Consider the following 22,610-nt stretch of genomic DNA (forward strand, 5'->3'; position numbering starts at 1 on the left):
AATATACCGTTGCTATGACCACTACGACTACTGCTACTATCAAAAAAAAAAAAAAAAACCACCATAGCTGTCATCTAGCTGTCGTGCAACTGCACATGTGTCACCGATGACAATACAAAAGCTCTCCAGCCAGTCTGCGCATGCGGAAACCTCAGAGCATGTTAAAATTATCTCCTTCAAGCTTTTTTTGTTCAAAAATTTTCTTTCAGTGCGCGTGCGCAACCTTCAGGCCCCCGTACTCAGGCCCAATCAGCCCAATTCTCTCTGCTCACCCGCAATATAAATCCCATAAGTGGCCGTGCCTTCGACACGCGCAGACGTTCCGTACAAAATGTTGTTCACACTATCGGTGCTAATGGCCGTGTTCATCGTGGTGTTGTGGATGTGGCTCTTTCGAGCCGACGCTGACCTAACGCTACTTTTCGTGGAAAAGTTCGGCAACTGTCCAGGTGAGAAAGTCCAGCATAATTTTTGACGCATGTGTTGAACAAAAAGAACACGGCCATCCGGCACCCTCATTTTGTCGTTTACGAGCCCTACAAACACGAAAGCGTGCCCGTAATTTCCCCGCACTGTTCATAACTTTCGCCTAACTTTCCCGTTGTTTGAGGTTGCATCAACGTTGCATCACGGAATTATAGCCAATCGTATCAAGCCTGCGAAAGCATTGGGCAAACGGCCTTTGGCGCGAAATCCAAACTCGGGGTCTGCTTCCAACGCGTTCTCGCCTGGTGTTTCCGATTACCTGGTTGTGGAACACGTCCCAGCACTACAGTCCTGTCCCGTTACAGCTATCAGCACTGCCCTGGCCCTGGCTTCTGTAGAGCAGTTTCTAGCGCTTGTGTAAACGTTGGAACAATGGGGCTCTTCGATTTCCCGTCTCAGACTCGCTGCGGTGAGTCTGAGGATTCCGCTCGCCATCGAAACATATGTGAAAAACAAATGCCGGATTCCTTCTCGGTGAGCCCGCGGTGACCCCGAGACTGACAATAGAAAAGTAAATGTTTTTTTTTTCTTCTTAAAAAAAAAACAAAAAAACATTTGAGATGGACGCCCAGACAGAAGCAGGGCTTAGGACATTGTCACTTTTGTCCCATAAACGCTACAATCTACAACCCGTTCGTTCTCGGTAAAAATTGAGGTAGTTGACAGTACTAAAACTTTCAAATTGCGTTGTATTCGTAGGGGCGTGGCGGCGTTGGCTCTGACCGCGCGAGGTCCCCGGCGGTTTAGCGCAGAGCGTGCGCAGTGGTGAAGGCGCACATACAGTAACGCGGTCCCGCAGAGGTACACTGCTGTTTTTTTTTTTTTCCTCAAGAACAACCCGCCCAGCTGGAAATTTACCTATAAACCAGCCGGGGCCACGGCCGGCTACTATTCTCTCTTAATTGGGAAATGCAGTACCACTTGGGCACTTCTCGAGGTATGGCAATCACGAGGTATTGCACTTCGCTTCAAGCGTCTGTACGCAATAGCTCATCCAATCTTCTGTGTTCTATACCTTTTGAGTGTTCAGTGCAAACTTAAAAAAAAAATTAAAACTGCCACTTTTCTCTGGTTCAAGTCCTTCCCATCCAGTGCCATACTGCTTGTGCACTCGCTTTGCCATACTGTGAACCGGATATTGACTTCAGATGCAGGCCTTGTGTTGCCTGCATATATATATATATATATATATTGCTGTTGCTTTCACAGCTCAAATTTTTTCGAAAAGTGAAAAAAAGAATTCAAATGTCCACAATTCATGATTGGATTGGTGCACAGGCTGTTCCACAAGCAGCATTGCTTGCATTTGCCGAGTAGATATATTTCCATTTGTTTATGCCTTCTTTGATGTGCACCTTCAGGTATACTGGAAGACCATGTAGTCTGGATCACGGGGGCCTCTGGTGGCATAGGGGAGTGTCTCTCGTACAAGCTCGCTGCAGCTGGCGCCAGGCTGGTGCTCTCTGGTACTAATGAGGAGAAGCTCGCCAAGGTGCAGGAGCAGTGCCTCGGTGAGTACATTGTCAACTGTACGACTTTTTGCTGAACAGCTCGAGACAAAGATGTGGCATCCTGCATGCTGGTTCTGTTGAAGTCATAGTGTCTATTTCTGCATGCTACAGGGCCACTAAAAGTGGAAAGCAAGTATCTCCTCCTAGTCAGAGGCAAAGATATTTCGTTTAAAAATGCACATCTACAAGCAGTTTTTCTGGTGATGTGGCATTTGGCAGACAGTGTTTACCATTTTTTGCGAGAAGGCACAGCTTCCAGATTTTTTTTTTTTTTTTCGTTTTCTGTCTGTTTTCGTAGCAATGCTGGAAGCGAACTGCTTCTGGGACACTTGCACAGTGCAAAGAGCAGGACTTCAACCCTACTTTTTCAACAAGCTCTGCATGTAAGCGTAAGATGGAACAGTGCTGTCTGCGTTGAGAAGCCACTGCCCTTCCTGGAGAGGAGGCGCAAGATGACCCTGTGCTTTTGCACTAAGGCGCAGTGTTTTTTCCCCATCCTAAAAAATGTCTAATGCTTTCTAGCATTGCATAACTATTGCCAAGAGAAACTCTTAATTCCACGTGAATTCCAGCTCTTGGTACCAGCTACACCAAGGTGCTGGTGCTGCCTTTTGACTTGACCGACATTTCCTGCCATTGTGACAAAGTCAACACTGTTGTGAAGCACTTTGGAATGGTGAGCACTGGAAGAACACCAACTTTCATTACTAGCTTTGTCTGGCACCCAATGCCACCTCGTTTCTGTGTATCTGCATGTGTTCAAAGCGAATCTACATACACAATCCTTTCAAACTACCCTATTTTAATGGCATTTTATCTTTTTTATTCAAACTTTGAACTAAACCAGGGCTACACACAGTTCAGTTGCGAAAAAAGTTGCAATGGAAGAATTTAACGAAATTTGCTCGGATTCACGTAACGCTCATGCATGTTGTATCTCATAAATTCAAACTTCTGGTTTATTCCAACCGACGCTGCGATCCCAGCAAAGTTATGTGCATGTAATTAGCTTTCGTTAATTCGAACAAATGTTTGGGCCCCTTCAAGTTCAAATTATCGGGATTCGATTGCACCTCCCTTTTGCATTTCCTATACTCTTGAAGACCACAAAGCATTTCTTGTACAGCTGAGGCTCAAAATAGCAAAGATATCCTAAGGCTGACAGGACCCTCGCTTTTTTTTTTTTTTGCCCCCTCAACTCCATAGTCTGCTAATTCACTTTTGATTGCTTCTGTCTCCCGTTGCACTAGTTCCGTTTCCACTCTGGGTTTCCACTTTCTTTTTTAATGTTTTCAGGTGGATGTGCTGGTGAACAATGCTGGACAGTGCATCTTTGGAGATTTCGATCACTACAACATTGAAGAAGACCGGGCGCTATTTAACGTCAACGTGTTCGGCCCCGTGGCTCTCACAAGGCACGTCCTTGCTCGCGCAAGAGCAGCCAAGCGGCGCGTGCACATTGTTGCCACGACAAGCATAAGTGGGTTGCAAGGTAAGTCCCTGCACTGATGGCAATGTGTAAGCTACAGGTTCTCAAGCAGAGATACCCCTAGTATTCTTCAGTAAACGGAGCAGTTGAAAGCTTTGCAAACATTGCTTGTATATATGTCCCGACTTGTATTAAACTGAAATCTCTGAATTCCCACTATATCATGCATAATCGGTGTCTGTTATCCTGCCTGAAAAGCTTCATGCTGCAAGACATAATTGCCATAATACCCTTCACATTTTCAGGAACCCGTGTGGCGCCTGTGTACTCTGCTACGAAGCATGCAGTTCAGGTAATACTTCTGCATATCACGTGTAGCCGCCGTGGTTATGTCGCAAACTTGCTTCCAGTTAACAAACTTTTCGGGCAATACAGCTTTCTGCTGTTGCCGAGGCTGTCGAAAATGCATTTCCTATGTTCTTTGTGTATACAGTTCAACCTCCATTTAAAAAGACATTGGGATCTGCCAATCAGTAACTCCGTAAAATCAAAACAACTTTACGGTGAACTGCAAGGGCATTAAAATTTGTTCATTAAATTGTTTATATATGTATATGTATATATATGTATATATACGAGGTTCAACAGTGTTGCACAAGTCCCCAAGGATACTGGGGAACAAATGCCACACTTTCTTTTGCCTGCAATGTGCGCTTTTGGTGTCGTACAGCGATCAGCCTGGTCCCGTTATTAATGCTGAGGGCATAACCAGGGTGCCCCAACTGCTGTCCTTGCAGGGCTACTTTGAGAGCCTGATGGTGCAGGGCAAAGTGACCGGCATGACCGACGTGACCATCCTGTGCCCAGGACCGGTACTGACGCCCTTGGTGCAGAGGGCCCACGACCCCCGAGATGTGAGGTTCAAGCACAGGCATGACTACAAAGCCTGCCCAATGGGGCAGGCAGCACAGCTTATAAAAGGCCTACGCCTTCTGATGCATACTACTCCATTCTAATCCTGGCTGAAACGCATGTTGCTGCACGCACCATCCTTTTTTTTCGGTTCCATACACATCTCGTTGTGAATTAATTGCATGACTGCATGGCCCAAACAGCCTCTTCTTATTCCAGTATTTTCATGGTTCATGGTTTGACTCTGCCTAGTTCAGGCCAGATGTGCGAAAATGCGTGTATTGTAATTGTAATTTTTTTCTGTTTTACTTTAAGCAGAAAACATAAGCGTGTGTGAATGTGCAAGTAGACTAAACCATAGTTTCTCACTATATTGAGAAACTCTATGGACTAAACCTCTTGAAATCTGTAATGTCCATTAATGTTCGGATGTTGCGTTACAAATTCCATGCCTTTTTTCCACAATGCATTTTGGTTTTAACATGTCAACAGTGTCAACTGAACATTGATAAGGCTGGATTGAGTGGGCGGTTTCTGTATCGACAGTATTGCAGCCTCTCTAATCAGCTGAAAATATCGCTACCCATAATGCGCTGGTACCTCCAAGTTGTAGGTTGGAGTTCCCTTTTAGGCTATGCTATATGCCGCTACACATGTGCCCCGTATTGCATCTATTTCTTTTCTGTGCAGGATGCACCGGCTATCGAGAAGACGCCCGGCATACTCTTGCCAGAGCGTTGCGCTCAGCTGATGGCCGTGGCCATTGCGAACAAACTGGGCACAGTCTGGATATGCGAAAATCCACTGCTGTCGCTGTTTTACCTCAACCAGTACATGCCAGACATCTTCCAGAGGTAAAAGATAACTGCTTGATGGCACACCTAGCTTTCACTCTTGTCTATTTTGCACAAGTTTAGGCACCTCTTCCTTTTGTCTTTTCAGAATTTCCACAAACATAAGTCGTTGCTCGCGGTTCAGGCCTCTGTTCGTTTTTGGGGGAGTGGAAGGAAGGGGTGCCTGGATTGTCAGATGCTTGAATTCGTGTTGTTCCAGCATTTGTAAAGCCAGCAGGAATTTTTGAGATTGCGAAATTCGTAAAATTTCCAGGGGGATAACCTGCGCCAAACCTTCATCAGCACTGCACTACATTTTGTTGCTTGTAATGCGCGTATTAATGACGTGCTGCTGCTTCCATTCCTGGCATGCTCATGGACGCATGACATCAAAAATGAACAGGTCATTGTGTGCATTTAAGTTTGAAGTAACGTGCCTTTCTTTGAATCTATTTTAAAATCAATGTTGAAGACTAGACAAAAAGCTACTGTCCTAGTAGGACTTCATTGCTGGCTAGTTGGTTCATGATGTACGAAAGAATAAGTTTGCACAGAAGACGAGGACGTTTGTCTCTTCGTCCTAGTCTTCTGCGCAAACTTATTCTTTAATAATGTCCTACTTCCTAAACTTCATCAAACTTCCCACGCTCGCGTTTCGGCATTTAGAGACTCTCTTTCAGCAGCTTTCCTTGATGGCCTACACTAACCTAGATCATATGATCCCCTACTGCAATTTCTGGAACAGGTAAGTGCATTGTGCTGCACTGTACTTAACAGCCCAAGTAGAGGTTTACTTCAGTAAGGATTGGAATGTCTGGATTCTGGATTCGTTACCACACATTGTGTACTTGGACTGCCCCTGTTCGGCCAGCCTTGAAATCTGCAGATATTTGTATCAGTGTCAAACTAAAGCTTGTTTTATGCCAGTGGTTTCAAGCTGGTCCCTTTCTGCATGATGCCTAGTTTCTATACTGTCCTCCCCCTATCTTTTTCAGTTAGTGAAGTGTAGTCTTTGTCCTAACAGCTTGCAACATTTTTTCCCCCCAGGTACATCATTGCACGGATTCCATGGAATATGACCGAAATGAACCCGAAGCAAGAATGACCTCGCCACTTTTGTGCATTTCTTGTATTTCCATGGCCTAAGTTTTTCTACTGCAATACGTCTGCAATAAACTTGTTGAACTACCTACATTATTTCTTCTGCCTGTTTATTCTTTACAACTGACCCTGCACGGGATTTTGAGCTTGCAATAAGTTTCGTCACTTTAAAAAAACAACTTGTTGGCTCAGTTTAATGATTTTTTTTTTGCTTAGTCCAACAAAGCCGACTTCATATGCTACATACAAACAATCGTGCATTGTTCTCCAGCCTTCGCGAAAGTGGGCTTCAAGAGAAGGAATTTACCAAATATAGTGGCCCGACCCTGGCTAAAAAATTCCTCAATAGGGTGGTTTTACAGCGAAGCTTTAGTGTCCTCGCTGATGCCGCTGTATGCCAATACGCCCTGCAAGAAAGAACTTTCTCTGACGATGATGATGATGAATCATTGTGGGTGAAGTGAAACGCTTCCTGTGGCCGGAATCAAAGCTGGGTCCCTGTTATGTAGCCAGCGTGTATCAAAGCCGGCTTCATGGTCAAAGCGGTTTGGAAAACTTGGACAACCAAAAATTCCTTCACGAGAAAGCTTCGCATTCAAGCATTGTCATTGTTAGACAGAGGGGTGCATGATTTTTTTTTTTCCCACTTTGTGAAATGTAAGTGTGCAGTTTAAAATACGGTGGAACCCTGATAATACCATAGTTTCTTACAGTATACTTACTAAGAAACTCTATGGATAATACGGCTTTCACGACACCGCGAGAAAGTGCTGTTCGACCAGGGTGTGGGTAAATGCCGGCCTAGTAGACGGTCTCGCCCAGGACCGTGAGAAAGTGTTGTTCGACCAGGGTGTGGGTAAATGCTGGCCTAGTAGATGGTCTCGCCCAATAGGTGGGCTAGGAACTTATTTAAACTACTATATTTTGCGCGTTCTCGCATGATTTGCAAACCTTTAGCTGAAATCCCAATTCCGAAAACAAACACCTACATTGTGCCCTCCTCCCCTCTACAACAACTAAACTAGCCCGCCAGCCAAGTGCGCGCGCTTGGCTGGCGGGCTAATTTTGAGGCACCCTAAAGCGAGTGGCAAGCTGCCAATGCCAGTAGTATTAACTCTACGGCCAAGGCTAAGCATAACGTACAATAGTACAGTGCGCAGCACCCTTGTCTATAACACTGACTTCAACTTGGACTGGTTACCTCTCAAAACTGCGGACTCAAACTTGTCACAAAAAACATTGAGGTCAATATATATGGTCAAGACTTCAGAATGACACAATAGTTTTCTTCAAATGTTTTTCGGCCGGGGCAAGGTAAGGCTATAAGTACGAAACCTGTCTTATAGACAAGGGTGTTGCCCTCTGTACAAGGCGGAGATAGAAAAAAAGAAATAACCGAATTCCTGTACAGGGTGAAGACACCCTTTGAACAGTCCCGTGCCGCCGCTGTAGGGTTGAAGTGCTCAACGCATGGCTGTTTTCGTTTACCACAAGACCCAGCAAGGCGAAATAGATAAGATGATTCAAACTTCGCCAGTAAACTGTGTTGCGGCGAAAATGATAGCGCGGTCTTACTACGGTGACTTGCTGCGGCGGCCAGCGAGTGACCAAAAATGGCGGTGCCAACGTATACGTGTCTCCACCCTTGCAGCAGACGCGCGTGAATAGATCTTTTTCCAGTAGCGATCTGTGCATGTGCAGGCTGCCAGTCCGCCATTCTTGGCTGTCGCCTCAGGCGAAATAAACAAAAGGGGGCCCCCTCAGCTTGCTGCTTGCGGAGTGGCTATGCCTCCTAGGGCTGCATGTTTTTATTTTCGTACGTGTGCACAAAAAAAGGCTTTCCAAGGAATTGGGCAAAGATGTTCGAGGCTGACCACGCTGCGAGCACTTGGCTACCAGAGAGGGAGCAACGGAAATGAAAGAAAAAGTGAAGAAAAAGGGGTGCTTTGGCCACTGCAGATTAGTCATGCAAGCGTGCACCTGCTACCGTGACGTTCATGCGAAAGGCATGGGTGACAAGTGCGTGCAGGAGGGACTGCAGGACCAGGGTACTTCTTGCGCAGGTTCTTACGAAAGCCAAACATTTTTGGGGGCGTGCCTGACTGCCAGTTTAGGTTCCCCGTATCGGCCGCTAGGAGGACCGGTACTGAGAAATGGTCCATTGAGGCACCCTAGCAAAGAAAGGAGCAGAGTGACAACGCGGCTTTGAAAGACACTGGTTAGCACAGAGCAGAGATATAGGGAGACAGAGCGTCGTGAAAGGAAGAAGCTTGGATCGAGCGGGCGAGGAAAGCGGGTGTTCGGTCATCGTCGTGGGGTTGCGTCGTATGTGTTTTCGCATTCGTTGGCGGCTCGATGGGGAGCTTCAAATTCACGGTCTGCCTGCCACCTGAACTTCAACTTCTCGCGGTTCATGCGCTGGCGTACTGCTGCCGCGTGGGGCCGTTGAAGGTTAGCTCCCGCTCACAAGTACCCGCCTGCTTGCTTGCATTCTGTCCAGCAAGTGGTCTGGCCCACATCCGGACATTTGAACATCAAGCACCGTCACATGGGGGTTCAAAATAAAGAAAAGTCGAGACGAGGCAGTGAAGCGGCGTAAAATATGGGAAAACGCTGGTTTATCCGCGCCAGGGTCTGTCGTATGAAGCGGACTGTGTGCACCCGAGTGTCATATCGTCGGGGTTTTTAATGTATTGTTTCTATGAGCAGTTTGCCGGGACCGCGGTGATCCGTTGAAAGAAGCGGGTCGTTGTAAGTCCGGGGGACGTATAAGCGGGGTTCCACTGTACTTAATATACAGGGATTACAAATTAGGGAAAGCAGCTCTTGCACACAGATAAAGGAATGCTGGAAATGGCGACTAAAACATTTTGCTCAGCTTGGCAGCCAATATGGTTAAAAGTGTAACAAAAAGTAAAGCTCATTTCCCCATAACTGCATGTTTAAATGGTGTGAAAATGCGCAAAATTCACAGCTGTGCAAGCATTCCATCTTGTCCCCCTTAGAAGTGGTAGTATTACTGCAGTGACTGGCATTGTTGCAGTTGCTCTTTTTCACTCATGACAGCCAGCATAAAACTTTTCAGTAGAATGCTATCATTATTTCGTTCTCTAAAAATGTAGGTGGAATATTCTCGAGAAGGTTACTTCTCATGTTACTTCCTTGCACTAAATTAGTGCCTCGGAAATCTGGCTTTTGTGCCCAAATGTCTAACAGGTTCTCATTTCTAGAAAGTGCACATCATTGTTCCAGTGTTGTTTGTATCACATAATGCACAAGAAAGATTTCTAGAAACTGCACGTCAATGTTCCAGTGTTGTTCGTATCACATGACGCACTAGAAAGAGCCCAGTTTTACAGACGGCTGTGCCCTTCTGCAAGCACAGCTTATCAGGACATCAGGACAGGAGTACCCCATGCTCCATGTTGCCGCCATTAGAAGACAGCTATTCTTTTTCGCACACCTGACATTTGAGTCCACAAACATCACAAAGCAAGCAGTGCAACGTGCTCATGTACTTGCACGTGTCTTCGATCTTTCAAACACAGTACACGTCAGGACTTCTGCAGTTGTATTTGCTTAAAAATAAATATTTGTACATTTCTACAAATTTACATGTGTATATACACACTGCACCGCAGGCTTATCTCAGTAAACGAGGTACGATAATGTCCATTTTTTGGAGCTCTTTGCACAGCTGTCAGGAATCTCCGTGGGCGACGGTCTGTCAGGGCTGTGGGCCACTTGCGTTGCCGCGCCATCCTGAGTCAGTAGGCACACAAACGTGGAGTACGTCGACACCCCAGCATCACCCTCATCTGTCTGTACACCCTGGGGAGAAGAAAGAGATTCGGAGAATCAGACACCAAGGGAGACGCAGTACACTCAAGGTGCCCTGCTCAGCCAAGTTCACAGATAATGGCAATAGCAAGTACACCCATGCAAACATAGACATTATGAATAAGGCGCACAATAAACAACTTGTGCACAACAGTACCAGATTTTCTTCCCTGCAAGCACATCTGCCATTGCCATCGAATAACGAAGGACAAAAAACAACGGGAATCTTTAATTAGAACTTCTACTTGGTACTATTGAATACATTTTTGCCCATGAGCTCCTTTATCCTTCATGCCAATCTCCTCATTCAGAGCTTTTTTTCTTGGCCGGCCTTTTGGTAGCCCCAAATACACCTCTTATCAATCCATTCTTGAAATCTGGTGCCCTGCCCAAATTTGGTGTCCAGTCCATAATGCGCGCCTTGTGTCTGATAATTCGCATGTATTTTCTATCATCGTTCTAGTTGGTTCTAGGCACCCTTTGCTTATAATATGCATTTACTGTGGAGCCTGTTAAACCGCACCCGATATTACATAAACGTAGCTTAAGGGGGGACACTGGTCTTGAGGACCGAAAATTTGCCAAAAAATCAATTTTCTGTATTAATTTTATTTGCAGTCTACAGGTCCCAAAGAATGTACCTGCAAAATATCATAGCTGTATCATAAGTATTCACAAAGCTGTCGCCCTTTGAAGTCACCTAAATGACCATTTTGGCCTATGTTTGAAAACTTCGGGCCCTGTTTTCTCAGAACCAATTTTTTCCCCACATGGTCAGCTGTCGGGTACAATATCTTGGGATGCACTGGTTCGATTTACATCATTTTTGCTGCATTCAAAAGCTTATGAACTGAACAGTGCAATAAAACCACAAAAGTACAGAATTTCTTTCTGCTGGCACAAAATTTTATGCAGTTGGTTTTACAAAAACATTGTAAATTGATGACCTGACGTTTACGAATTTTACAGCGTTTGCGGAAACCATGCTAAAATTACTGCAGTGGTATAGTTGCACTCCCTGGTCCTTCTAGAGCACAAAGGGATAAAAGCTATTTGAGTATTTCATAGGTACATAATGAAAAACTTGCCCGAAACGGAGTGACATAACATGTTGCACAACTCTAAACTTACACCCCATAGACGAAAACTGACTGCATATTTGTGCTCAGGATGTTGAAATACACTCAATGAGTAAATCTCAAGCACATAGGTTAAAAAAAAAAAAGGTCCTCAAGACCAGTGTCCCTTAACCAGTTACAGCAACACTGGGAATGACCACCTGGGAGTTTAACATTACTTTTCAACCATACACCGCTCATCAAGCAGGTAGGTACTAACAAGGGTCTGCAGTAGAGTATGTTTTCAGTTATGCCACACATTACATTTCTAACAAAACTGTAAAAGCAACACGAGTAATGCTTTTTGCCAACTGTTTACAAGGCTTGGCAAATGAAACTGCGAAACTAGGCATGAAACACATGAAACTATGCACCTGCTCCTAAACTACCGGCCTCTGGGACTACAGTTATGGAACTACGCTTGCAAAATGCTTCATACGGGAGGTCAGAAGCGCATCTGCGAGGCATTGAGTGCCTCAAATTTTGAAGGCAAGCCTTGCTTTCTGTGCGTCTGTTCACACGTCGGCTTCAGCAGACGTTCAGAGGAGTGCAGGTCACACGCCCTCCTGTTCCCTTCACTGTACAGTGTCTTTCTAGCTCGTATTGCTCATTAGTCCCCAAATTCTGCCCAGAAGCGGGAGCGTGCACAGATGCGTGCAAAACATTTCCGACAGAAAGACCAGCAATGGAACGTGAGAGAGTACCCCCCGACACCTTCCCCACTGACGCTCACTGTTGTCTTAGTCAAAGCATCGTCGTCCGAGTCGTAGCCGACGCTCCCGGCCAATGATCCGCCACCGTCACTGTACGAGCAGCCATTGTCCTTGTCCTTCCCTTCATTGTCCGCTTCAGGCGAACACACCTCCTCGAGATAAACTATCCCATCGGGACCCAAAAAAGCGTCGATTTGTTTGGGTATTCGGGTGTCGAAGTCCACTATGAGCTCTGGGATCGATACTTCGGTTTCAGCGTTCAAATCAGTCTGCAGTCCATCCTGCGGGGTTGTGGCCGATGTGCTGGATTAAAAAAAAAAAAAAAGCACCATTCAATCACATGCCTGGATGGTTGGTTAACTGGCCATCAAACATTACATAACTACACAAAATACAAAAAATTTCCTACCAGTCCCACTAAAACATTACATCGGCAAACAAAAGTTGACCACCCTAGCTCTTAATCTTCCACACTTCTGACTCCGCAGTGGCGCATGTGGCCAACTGCCCATACTGTACACCTGATGACACTTGACTACAAAGCACAACAACATATTTAACTCCATGAGCTTGCCTTCACAGTGGCTCCAAAAAAATTCAACATATTAGAGTGAATCTACATAAAGAAGCTCAGCACACGACTCTGTTTTTCTGTGCTAAGGCCTGGTCTGTTTGTGGGACCCAAGTTTTACGAGTTAAAATGAGTGGATTTGATAATCTCAAAGCAGCAACATATCAACGGCATCATTTGTCTGTTTATATCCCAAGTGCCGTTCTCATTGACATAGTCAAGCAGGCTTTAAATTTAAATACACTTCACCCATGTGCCTGACATGGAATGCCAATAGCGCAGTAAAGGCCTCACTAAGGCCAATTTGTGCCGATGCCCAAGCCTATCAAAACACCCACACTGTTGCGGGAGCTCAGCTCTGTGCAGCACTATGCTCTGAACCCCTACCTAGCCAGAGCGCTCGCAAAAGCTTCTAGCCTCAGTCTCTGCACGGCTCACTCGGTAACGTGGTTTCATAACAAGGCTTCTCACACTGAAAACAACCTTGCTCCTCCGCCGAAAGACCTTCCTGCCACTTTCAACCAAGTTAGCAAATTATGCTATTTCTGGCCGGTTGGCATGTCAAATAAACGTGCATGCAACACAAACACAACATCCAGCCACTCAGATTTGCCACGTGCACCGCAATTTCAGTCGCGGCACTGCATTTAAGTCGAGATCCAAATCTCAATGTCAAGCTGTACAGTGACACCCGTGTCCTGTGTTTTCCGCCTGCTGTTCTCTGTGGTCACTAGCAAGGTCACTGGAGATGGAGAAAGTACTACTTTGCAGGATACGTGCTGTACACAGTGGCAAACAAAAGCTGGGATGATTTCATTTTGGCTAATATGCCAGTGCAAATAACCCTGCCTCTTCGACGTATGGTTCATTTCACAAGTTGTACGCAGCAGGGTCAAAGCTACGCAGTTTTTTTAAGGTGATTCTTTTTAACCTGACATGAAAATGTCCTTTTACAGCTCCATCCTTTGTAGAATGTCAGTGCGAGTTAGACACACTTGTTGAGCATCTTTGGAGCCGTGTAGCATCCACAGTGGTGTCACAGCTTGTGAAATAAACTGATATAGCAATCAAGTTGTTTTTCTTTCTGGTGTCTAGTCCACTGCCAATGTAAAGAGTGGCTACCCTCAGATGTAAACGACAAACTAAAGAGAATGTGGTCTTTTTAAAAACCTTTTGCACATGTGCATGTAGTTTGGCAAACTTAAAATTAAAAATAGTTTCCTTGATGGTGTTTATGACAAGGTTTTGTTGTTACCTGCAGGGTGCCGTTTGTGTAATTTTACGGCCCAGACAGTCTGCCCAAGCAATTTTACTAGAAAAAAAACTTTTTAATACAACAATAAGAAAACACTTCTAGGAAAACAAGTGCCAAATTTGTTGATAAAAATAAATACCTATATATGTGGCCACCAAACTTTAAAAATGTGCCACAACATCTGATCCCTATTTAGCTCTCGCTAAGGAAGCTCACTGGTCTACAAATCTCTAAAAAGTATTTGAGCTACTGTCATTAAAATTGGAAATTACGTGTTGCAACATGTTGATCACAAATATGATATATATATTCTTATGTAGAATGAATACAAAATACATGTACATTCTTCTGTAAGAGCTTTACCAAGTTACAAAAAGAAAAACAGCTGAACTATTGCTTATGATCTTTTGCAACCATGATTTAGAGCAGGAGCACAATAAGGGTTGTTTCACGCTTCTGACTCTGTTCAGTAGTTATGCGCACTCATGTTAATTGTTGAAAAAGTGGAATAGAAATTTGAGCTTTTTTTCTTCAATCATATGAGTTTTGGAATTACATAACTTCTGAATTAAAAAAAGCTAAAAATGTGAAACAATTTTTGTTTCTTTTCTTGGTTCCTCTAGATAATGTTCGTGTAAGAATTATAGGCACTCATTTCATTATGCAGTTTTTTCTGAAGATTCGATAAAACTATAGCAAGAAAAAGTTGTACATATTCTGACCACTTTTATATGTAAAAATTTGTCTCAAAATATGTTCACCACACTGTAACATGTCTCTTAATATCCATGACAACAGCTAAAAAGTTGAAAATTTTGCCCTTAAACGCTCTCATAAACTCTTGCACAATTTTACAACAGCCTCTGTTGCTAGCGGTAATTAGGTCATTTTATAGGGTGGACATGGTGTGTTGCACAACATCACAAAAGAAACACTCCCAGCCTACTGTTTAGAGTTCAGACATGTTTAACTGATCCCTACGCAAGGCTTTTTTTGTTTTTTCTGATCACAAACAGTACGCAAGCAACACAGGCTCTTGGAAGACCAGCAGACCCAAAGGGGTTCACTGCTCAACACATCAGAGCATATCAACTGCATCACTTCACTGATCCTCAGTCAATGGATCATGTAAGTCACATAGCACCATGCAACGCATTGCAGGAACTTTGAACCGCAAGCATAACCAACCAAAAAATATTCCTACCACATGTAAGCCTACTTGGTTATAGTTTTTGTCAAAGCCTCCCTACATAAAACATCCTGCACAACAAGAAAAGTTCCAACACCACGGGGACAGCAAACCTGTTTGTGTTTCATCAGACAAGGCTCCCACAGACAAATGAAACATAAAGAGCACCGGCAAATTGTTTTACCTACGCTGTAATGTCGCTTGATTGCCTGGCACCTCTGACACCATCCACGGGCTTCACAGCTGCACGAGAATTCACAAAGATTAGTGTTAAACAACTCTTGGCTGTGATAGGAAGGCAGAAGGCACAGCAGCAGCCTCTTCACGCGTGAAATACGTCTTAGCTGTTTTTGTTTTTCCTTTTACATCGCATACGGTAGAGTCATTGGAAGTGCACAGTACACCGGGTTAAGTTTCAGGCTGCCTTGCTTGTTCGCCAAAAATGCCAAAATTAAAGGGCCCTTGAGATGGGGTTTTTTGGGGAGTCGATGGTATCGCACCGCAACAGCTATTCATTGAACTAAGCTGTGACAAACTAGTCCGACCTTGATTTAAGCAATTTTTGTATGAGCGTAAAAACACCAGAAAGCTACAAAAAACATCTTTTGTATGTGACTGCGTTTATACAGTGGCAGGTATCTGTGTTATACCGGAGTGTAAAGCAATTACACACCCAGATCGATGCTCAGCTGTTCTTGGCGGAAAGATACAGTGAGCACCGAAAAAACAACTCACATGGCGTGACCGATCAGCGCTTCGTTTCTGACACAAGCGTTTCATTTCTGTTTTCTTGGCTGCTGTACCCAAAGTGATTCTTTGAACTCTCTTTTATGATTCACTGTTTCAAGCGTAGCATCAATGTTGTTTCTGTTATGAGGTAACAGTAAGCGCAGCCCATGGTGCCACCTCACCGTGGCGGTGGCAACTACAACTCCTGCTAAAGAGTTTCAGTTCACAGCTTCCCATCAAGTCATGGGGCACTGTTCTCGACTTCGAGCAAATGTTCTCGAGCAAACCTTGCCGTAGTTTTTTTAGAAGAACTTCAGAAAGCTCCTTGGTGTGGCTGGCGTCATCCACATCGCAGGTCAAAGCGGAACACCGCTTGAAATGTGGCAGGAGTGCTGAGAGAAGACAATTCCCCAATTTTCCGCGATCCGCCTGACCTCTGGTGACTTCATCACTTTTCAAATGAATGTGCAAGTCAGCTTGCTCGTTAGCCTGACACCTATGAAATAGAAGGCATAGGTGTCAACCACAGGAGTGAAACAGGGCACATGCCCTTCCGAGGGTGCGATGCCCCCGCGGAGAAAGTACGTGTCCACTTCCCTTCCAACGGCTAACCAGGAAAAGTTCCCCCTTTTCTGGTTAGCCTGGTTTTTCTGGTTACTAAGGAATATACCTAGTGTTGAATGAATTATAGCAAACGTAAAAAGTGTGTAACAGCTAGGTGACTCGACCGTTAACAGTCTCTAGAACTCTGCATGGTGTATTTATTTTTCTTTATAAATTACTTTTATAATCAAGTTTTCAGTACCATGCCATGCCTGCTGGATGAAAGGCGCACTCACGTGCGCTCTCATATAACAGCCGTGAGCGAAAATGATCAAGCCAAGTCTTCATGCGTGGTAGGACATGAGCCAATAAGAGTAGTTTTAATTTTAAAAGACGTGCATAGCAAAATGTACGTCTTTACAAATCTTTTTTCAACAATCCTGTCCCGTGTCCCCGTTTTATGAGGTGTGCATTCTGCCCACCAAAATTCTTTTTTTTTTTTGCAATAAAAGTACCCAATACTCAAGGCAAGCTTTCACCTTCGCTCTCCTGCTTGTCGGCAACGCGTTTCCCAAAAAGGGCCGACATTTTCAAAATACTGAATGACTAATGTCCCAACAAATACGTGCCGCTTTAGCTGTAACTAATGAATTGCTATCAGCTGTAAACTGTATGCACTGTAACGCGGTTTACGTGCTAAGTGTGGGAGACGTTTTCATACAGTTAAAGCTAACGGGCATTCTTATCTTTTTGTTGGACAATGTTGATGAATATGGAGCATCTTCTTGAATTTATTAGATTTATAATGTTTTGACTAAATAAAAGTTTCACTCAAGGATTATTTTAACTTCTGGCCGGGCAGCTGAGACAAGGGACAGACAGACAGACAGCCAAGTTTAGCGTTTTTATAGCCCAAGAAAGACTGCAGCGTCTTCAATACTCCTGTCACACGGGCACTTTCCATCTGGATTGAAGCGAAGCGTCATTGACTTTTCGAGACGCACCGCCACTGCTACAACACGGCACGTTTCAATCCCAATCGAGAAGTTGCACTGGTAACTATGTAAATGCTATCGCACGCTTATTTGTGTCAAGTTATTTGACACAATTTGCGGTGTTAGTTGAAGCTGTCAACCTCTGTGCCATTAGTCAGTGGGGACGAGAGTATCATCGCTTTCGTTCCATCGCACTTGGAAGCCTCAATCGCGCTTGGGGAACCAGGATTGAGTTTGATCGGAATCGGGCTCGATCGCAATTGAAAGTGGCCACATAGCAGCACCCAATCTGGATTGAGCTCGAACTGGATCGACTCAATCGCGATTGAAAGTGTCCGTGTGACAGGGGTATAAAACACGAGCGCTGGCAGTCCCTTTCCGTCGGCGCAAGGGCTCGCCCAAGGGGACTGCCCCGTTTCACCCCCAAACCAGTCCCCGAACGCTAACGCCACGAGGGAGTCTAGCGGTGGCAAACGTAAACACTGCAACTCACACAACCTCGCCCATTGAAGTCTCGGCGAAGTGGCAGGCTGCACCTTGCGTGTGCTCTCATCCAGTGGACGTGGTACAGAGGGCCCCAACTTTCAATGAGAATGTTTCAGGCTTACCAGGCACCGGCCTGACAACATGTTTAACTTGGAACGGTTGAAGCGTCTGAGGGATTCACTCACCGGCAGTCTTAGGTTTGGGAACCTGTTGGTTTAGGCTTGGCTTGCGAGCCGGTTCGCACGTGCAACTGCTTGCTCCTGTCGACTCTGAAAACATTCAGGAATGCACTGTGTAGCAAGCAGGAAAAAAACTGCCACCTTATTGCCGTGCACAAGGCACCTTTAAATGTGGCACATTAGGGATGGTCTCGACGTAACGCTTACTAAATCAACACAAGCAATCCACAAATGTTTTGGAAACCTTCAAATGCATTATCTACCGACTGAGCCGTCGATTGCAATCCACGGTGTACTTGGAAGACCACGCAGTCAATGGACATGCCTGCAATTTCCTTGAATTTGGAAGGCCAGTGCAAAACAGGAATTGCACAGCCTTACAGCTTTGTTTACAGAACTAATGCAATGGCATAGTGTAGAATAAAATCCACTGAGAAAATAGGTGCATAAAAAAAAAAACGACAAATTTCTAATCAATACTGAACTATGCTATAACTGTTTTGTCTGACAAGCTTAACGGTGCTAACAAAATACAAGTTCGTTAATTTAGACTCTTTCAACACAAACTTCCAGTTTATTTGAACTATGCAGCCAAACTACGCAAACTCCTTTCATAAAAAATAGTCATTTGCTAACTCAGTCTGGTTAATCATAAGAATTCTTGGGACCCTTTTTGTTCACATCATCAAGACTGTACTGCATCAGTGCACAACTTTCATCATTGCACCCATTGTGCCTTCCTCCTCACCTCATCATGCACTTTTGTCTTATAACCCGCCGCGGTGGCTCAGTGGCTAAGGCGTTGCGCTGCTGAGCACGAGGTCGCGGGTTCGATTCCCGGCGGCGGCGGCCGCTTTTCTGATGGAGGCGAAAAGCAAAAACGCCCATGTGTACGAGATTTCGGCGCACGTTAAAGATCCCCAGGTGGTCAAAATTAATCCAGAGCCCTCCACTACGGCGCGCCTCATTGCCTGCGTTGCGTCGGCGCGTAAAACCCTACAATCAACCAAATCAATCAACTTTTGTCTTATAAATCTAGGGAACAAATCGAATGGAGCATTAAAATTATGCTGTCAAAAAACAACAGTGTGTAAGTATACAACACAAATGAACCCGTGATAGGGCTGTAAGCAAGCCAATGTTGGTGCATCCTTAAAATAAAAAAGAAAGAACTAAAGATAACAAAGTAAAAAACTCTCAAGTGGTATACCGACTATAAATAAAAGCAGGTACGAATAGGGGCCAAATACGAGGCATTTGATTTCAGTTTTACGGATCTCTCTGTAAACGGCAAGTAATTTCCGCTAGTTTAGTCAACTGCTTGTCGTTGGAAATGTTGAACCACTTCAGTCATTGAAATTAATTGTGAAACGGCGGCAGAGCTCAGTCGGATTTGGCACAGACCTTCAGAATTCCAGCAGCCATCCATTTGGCTTTCGACTGAAACAGCCCCCTTGTAACACGGGTGCATTTAACTAAGCCAAATGGTGGGATCAGGACTGTGCTGTACTCACTTATGCAGGGCAAGAGGCGCAAAAACCTGGCAGGAACAGCAGCCGACGGCACAGCGGACCATATTAGCTTAGTTCTCGCAGGGTCTGCGTAATCCTCATCTTTGAAATGTGCCGCGCAGATGCGATGATTATTTCGAACTTGGTATTTTGACTTGTGCTCCAAGTCTCGTCGATGCACGTAGGTCATCCAGGCATCGTACCTACAACCACCAGGAAAAAGGGGATCGATCTGAGGCATGACCGGAAAGCGGCACTGAGTTGCGTGAAGTTGATACTGTTTGGAATTATTTGTTGATGGCAACGGACTCGTAAAAAGCGTTTGCTGATTGTCTTTGACTGACTGAAGTTATTTATATGGCTAGCCGTTTTATCAAGCCGATCTTCCTTTTGTGGAGACAGCATCAATGGTCTTGCGTATCAATGACTCTCTCCACTACCTCTTCAGTAACCGACCGCCTGCACGGTTGCAAGGCAAACACATGGACATAATCCCATAAGATGACGCCAGAAGTGTGAAGGTGTGTGGGACTGTAGGGTCAGTGGGACAGAAGAAAGTGAAGGTTGTATGAGCATTGAGGGGCTACTGACCACCATGAAAGTGGCAGTTTGGCTTAGTGCGTGTGCTCAGACGGACGACGAGAGTCGTTCAGTGTGGTGGTGCATAGAGTGACGGTGACTAAGAAAAGTTAATTTCAAAACTGCAGCTCACCTCATTTTTTGACACGCCATAGAGAGCAATTCTAAAAACTCAGTTGGCATGTTCGGGAGACAAATGGCGCAAACATGCGGAAAATTCCAGTGTAAGACATAGCTTGCATTGATTGATTGATTGCAACTGATTAAGTTGTTTAACTAGTTGTTTTATCAAACTTGCAAAAACCTGTCCTTACCATATGTACTAAGTTTAATGAGAGCACCATTGAAAAATGAAGCACGCCATGCGAGAAGAATGCCAACCCTGTATTGATTGCAAGCAAAAGCTACAATGCAGACAGTGAGCTATAGTAGTTCATCACGAATATGATCAAAAGTGTCTGCGTGTGTGGAGCCACCATGTACACTTATGGCGCTGTAAAATGTGTGCTAGCAATGTGTCAGCGCTTACAGGACAATGCTAGTATGTTAAGGTGGTGCACAGAGATCATCAAAAGTGACGGCTGCATGTTGTTGCCTCGATGTAGAGGAAGTGCATGACAATGCGCTGCGTTACACTTTATAGGCTGTCTGGCTGCCCTGGGCAGCACTGCTCTAAACAGCTCAGGTATGCTACTGTGCAGTAGAGACAAACATGTACAGGTCCAGCCAGAAAAAGCTACACCCACCCATCGCTTATGGAGTCGGAACAGGTACTGTCGGGAGCAAAAGTCTGGATTCCACGCGAGCGGCGGCCGAAATGCATTGCAGCGCCACCCTGCGAAAGCTCGCCTGCTGTCGAGACACCGGCTGTAGGGCCTATCTTAACTGCACGCATGTTCGTTTGCTCGCACGAGTCTGATACGCTTTTTGTTCACGGAAAGACCGAACGGTGTCGCTTCGGCCGTGTCTAGCATTTACGACTGGGCAATTCCGTCGGCGTGTAGCATTTGCGATACGGTCTCAGTGAGTGGCAGTAAGCGGCCACTGATGCGTTGAACGGGTAGTTTTTCGTCACTCTTTATCAGCGTTGCACATCGAAAGTAGTTGCTATCTGCGACTGCACCGCAAAACAATAGTCTCAAACTGGTTTAAGGAAGCGTGTCGCTTCGCGACTGCTTTTATCGAATGAATCGAACGAACATGCGTGCAGTTAAGATAGGCCCTACAGCCGGTGTCTCGCAGCAGGCGAGCTTTCGCAGGGTGGCGCTGCAATGCATTTCGGCCGCCGCTCGCGTGGAATCCAGACTTTTGCTCCCGACAGTACACGATTGTGCCAGGGCTAACCGAAGATGGTGCCTATGCTGGGCCTGACATGACTATGCAGCAACGTGAAAAAAGCAACATCAATGGCACGACACGAAATGACAAGACACAAATGGCACGACATTTTGATTGGTCGATGGAGCCATGACAAATGTCAGTCACGTAGAGTGGAAATTTAGGCTTCCAATAGTTTCAGAGTCTGCCGGGTGGCGCTGTGATTTTGCCACCATCGTATGCCTGTAGAAAGTGCACACCCAACGGTGCAGCTAGGTGCACTCTACCAGTGCGGGGCATTCTACTAGGCAGACGGCGCATAGTAAAATAGCCAAGAACCTCCTGCTAGGCTATTTCAGTGTTGAAGGTGAATCCCTGCTGGTTTTTTTACGTTCTATTTGAGACATCTAACGGGATAGAAAAACTAGCAGCACATGCGACTCCCTAAACGAGTTGCCGCGGAAGCTTTGAAGTCTAGGCAAGTGTACTAGCTGCATTGCTGCCATCTGTACTATTTTATTCACCAGACCTCGATAGCCCACAACCAATCTATGGACATATCTGGGAAGGTGAAAATGAATACAGGATTGCGTGCAGCCAGTCGGCGGGAGAGGAATTGTAAGCCCGCTGCAAGAGGACCAGTGATGGTGTCTGTGCAACCGGACAGGTAGTTGTAATTGTACAGCCACCCACACATTAGCGATGCCGCACTAATATATTAACGACTGGACCACAACAATGCGTTTCGGTTACCTGTCGTCTGCAGGGAACGAGAAAAACCGAACTTCGCTGTTCCTCCCGTTATTAGGGCACCACAAGGCGCAACACGATGTGTGGTGTTCGGGGCGGTCGGGTCGTTTTCTTGGTGGTCCCATGTTGCAGTGCCACAAATATGAAACCACAGAATAAGTAATCGCGCACAGTTCGACAGAAAGACAGAAAAGCGCGCAAACCACTGGGAAGGAGCATGGAGAAAGTTTCAAGAGAAACAGGCAAAACGGTAGTTACAAGGTAGTTATGCCAGTTATGCATGGCTATGGATGCACTTGCTCATTGGTCACTGCTAGAAGAAGAATGGCGCTTTGGCTGGCATTACCCGCGCTGTGACCCGCCGAAACCGAGCACCAAATTTATGGTCACCTTTATTTACCTCTGCAGAGTAGTTTCTTGGCGATCCAAACTGGTAAGCAACAGAAATTCTAGGGTAAATAAAATACGGAGCTGCTTTAGAGCAGTTTTCGGCATCTTCGGGCTGGTGGTTAGCGCCCCTTGAGGAGGACAGCTGCAACCTCGCCGGCGTTGTTCTCAACGCG

General features: G+C 45.3%; 2 protein-coding genes across 3 annotated transcripts; one reads left to right on the top strand and one right to left on the bottom strand.

Moving 5' to 3' along the window:
- The first annotated feature begins 263 nt into the window (after window positions 1–263).
- LOC144145222 (dehydrogenase/reductase SDR family member 7-like) lies at window positions 264–6,365 on the top strand. The gene is made up of 8 exons (XM_077676759.1): window positions 264–449; window positions 1,848–1,997; window positions 2,570–2,673; window positions 3,294–3,489; window positions 3,732–3,778; window positions 4,224–4,340; window positions 5,029–5,192; window positions 6,219–6,365. Exons 1-8 carry the CDS (start codon window positions 332–334, stop codon window positions 6,274–6,276), a joined length of 954 nt encoding a protein of 317 aa, XP_077532885.1. The 5' UTR covers window positions 264–331; the 3' UTR covers window positions 6,277–6,365.
- A 3,461-nt stretch (window positions 6,366–9,826) lies between these two features.
- LOC144145225 (uncharacterized) lies at window positions 9,827–22,575 on the bottom strand. Of its 2 annotated transcripts, none has more exons than XM_077676763.1 (6): window positions 22,448–22,575; window positions 19,405–19,604; window positions 17,897–17,980; window positions 15,147–15,201; window positions 11,964–12,246; window positions 9,827–10,103 (listed from the first exon to the last, which is right to left on the bottom strand). In XM_077676763.1, the coding sequence occupies exons 1-6, from the start codon at window positions 22,540–22,542 to the stop codon at window positions 9,921–9,923; spliced, it is 900 nt and encodes a 299-aa protein (XP_077532889.1). In that variant the 5' UTR covers window positions 22,543–22,575; the 3' UTR covers window positions 9,827–9,920. The 2 variants fall into 2 exon arrangements, with proteins under 2 accessions (XP_077532889.1, XP_077532888.1); XM_077676762.1 differs by lacking the exon at window positions 22,448–22,575 and adding an exon at window positions 22,051–22,321.
- Between the last annotated feature and the right edge of the window lie 35 nt (window positions 22,576–22,610).

The sequence above is a fragment of the Haemaphysalis longicornis genome, unplaced genomic scaffold (assembly GCF_048455015.1).
Source record: "Haemaphysalis longicornis isolate Haplotype H1 unplaced genomic scaffold, Haemaphysalis longicornis Haplotype H1 scaffold_7, whole genome shotgun sequence".
NCBI lineage: Eukaryota > Metazoa > Arthropoda > Arachnida > Ixodida > Ixodidae > Haemaphysalis > Haemaphysalis longicornis.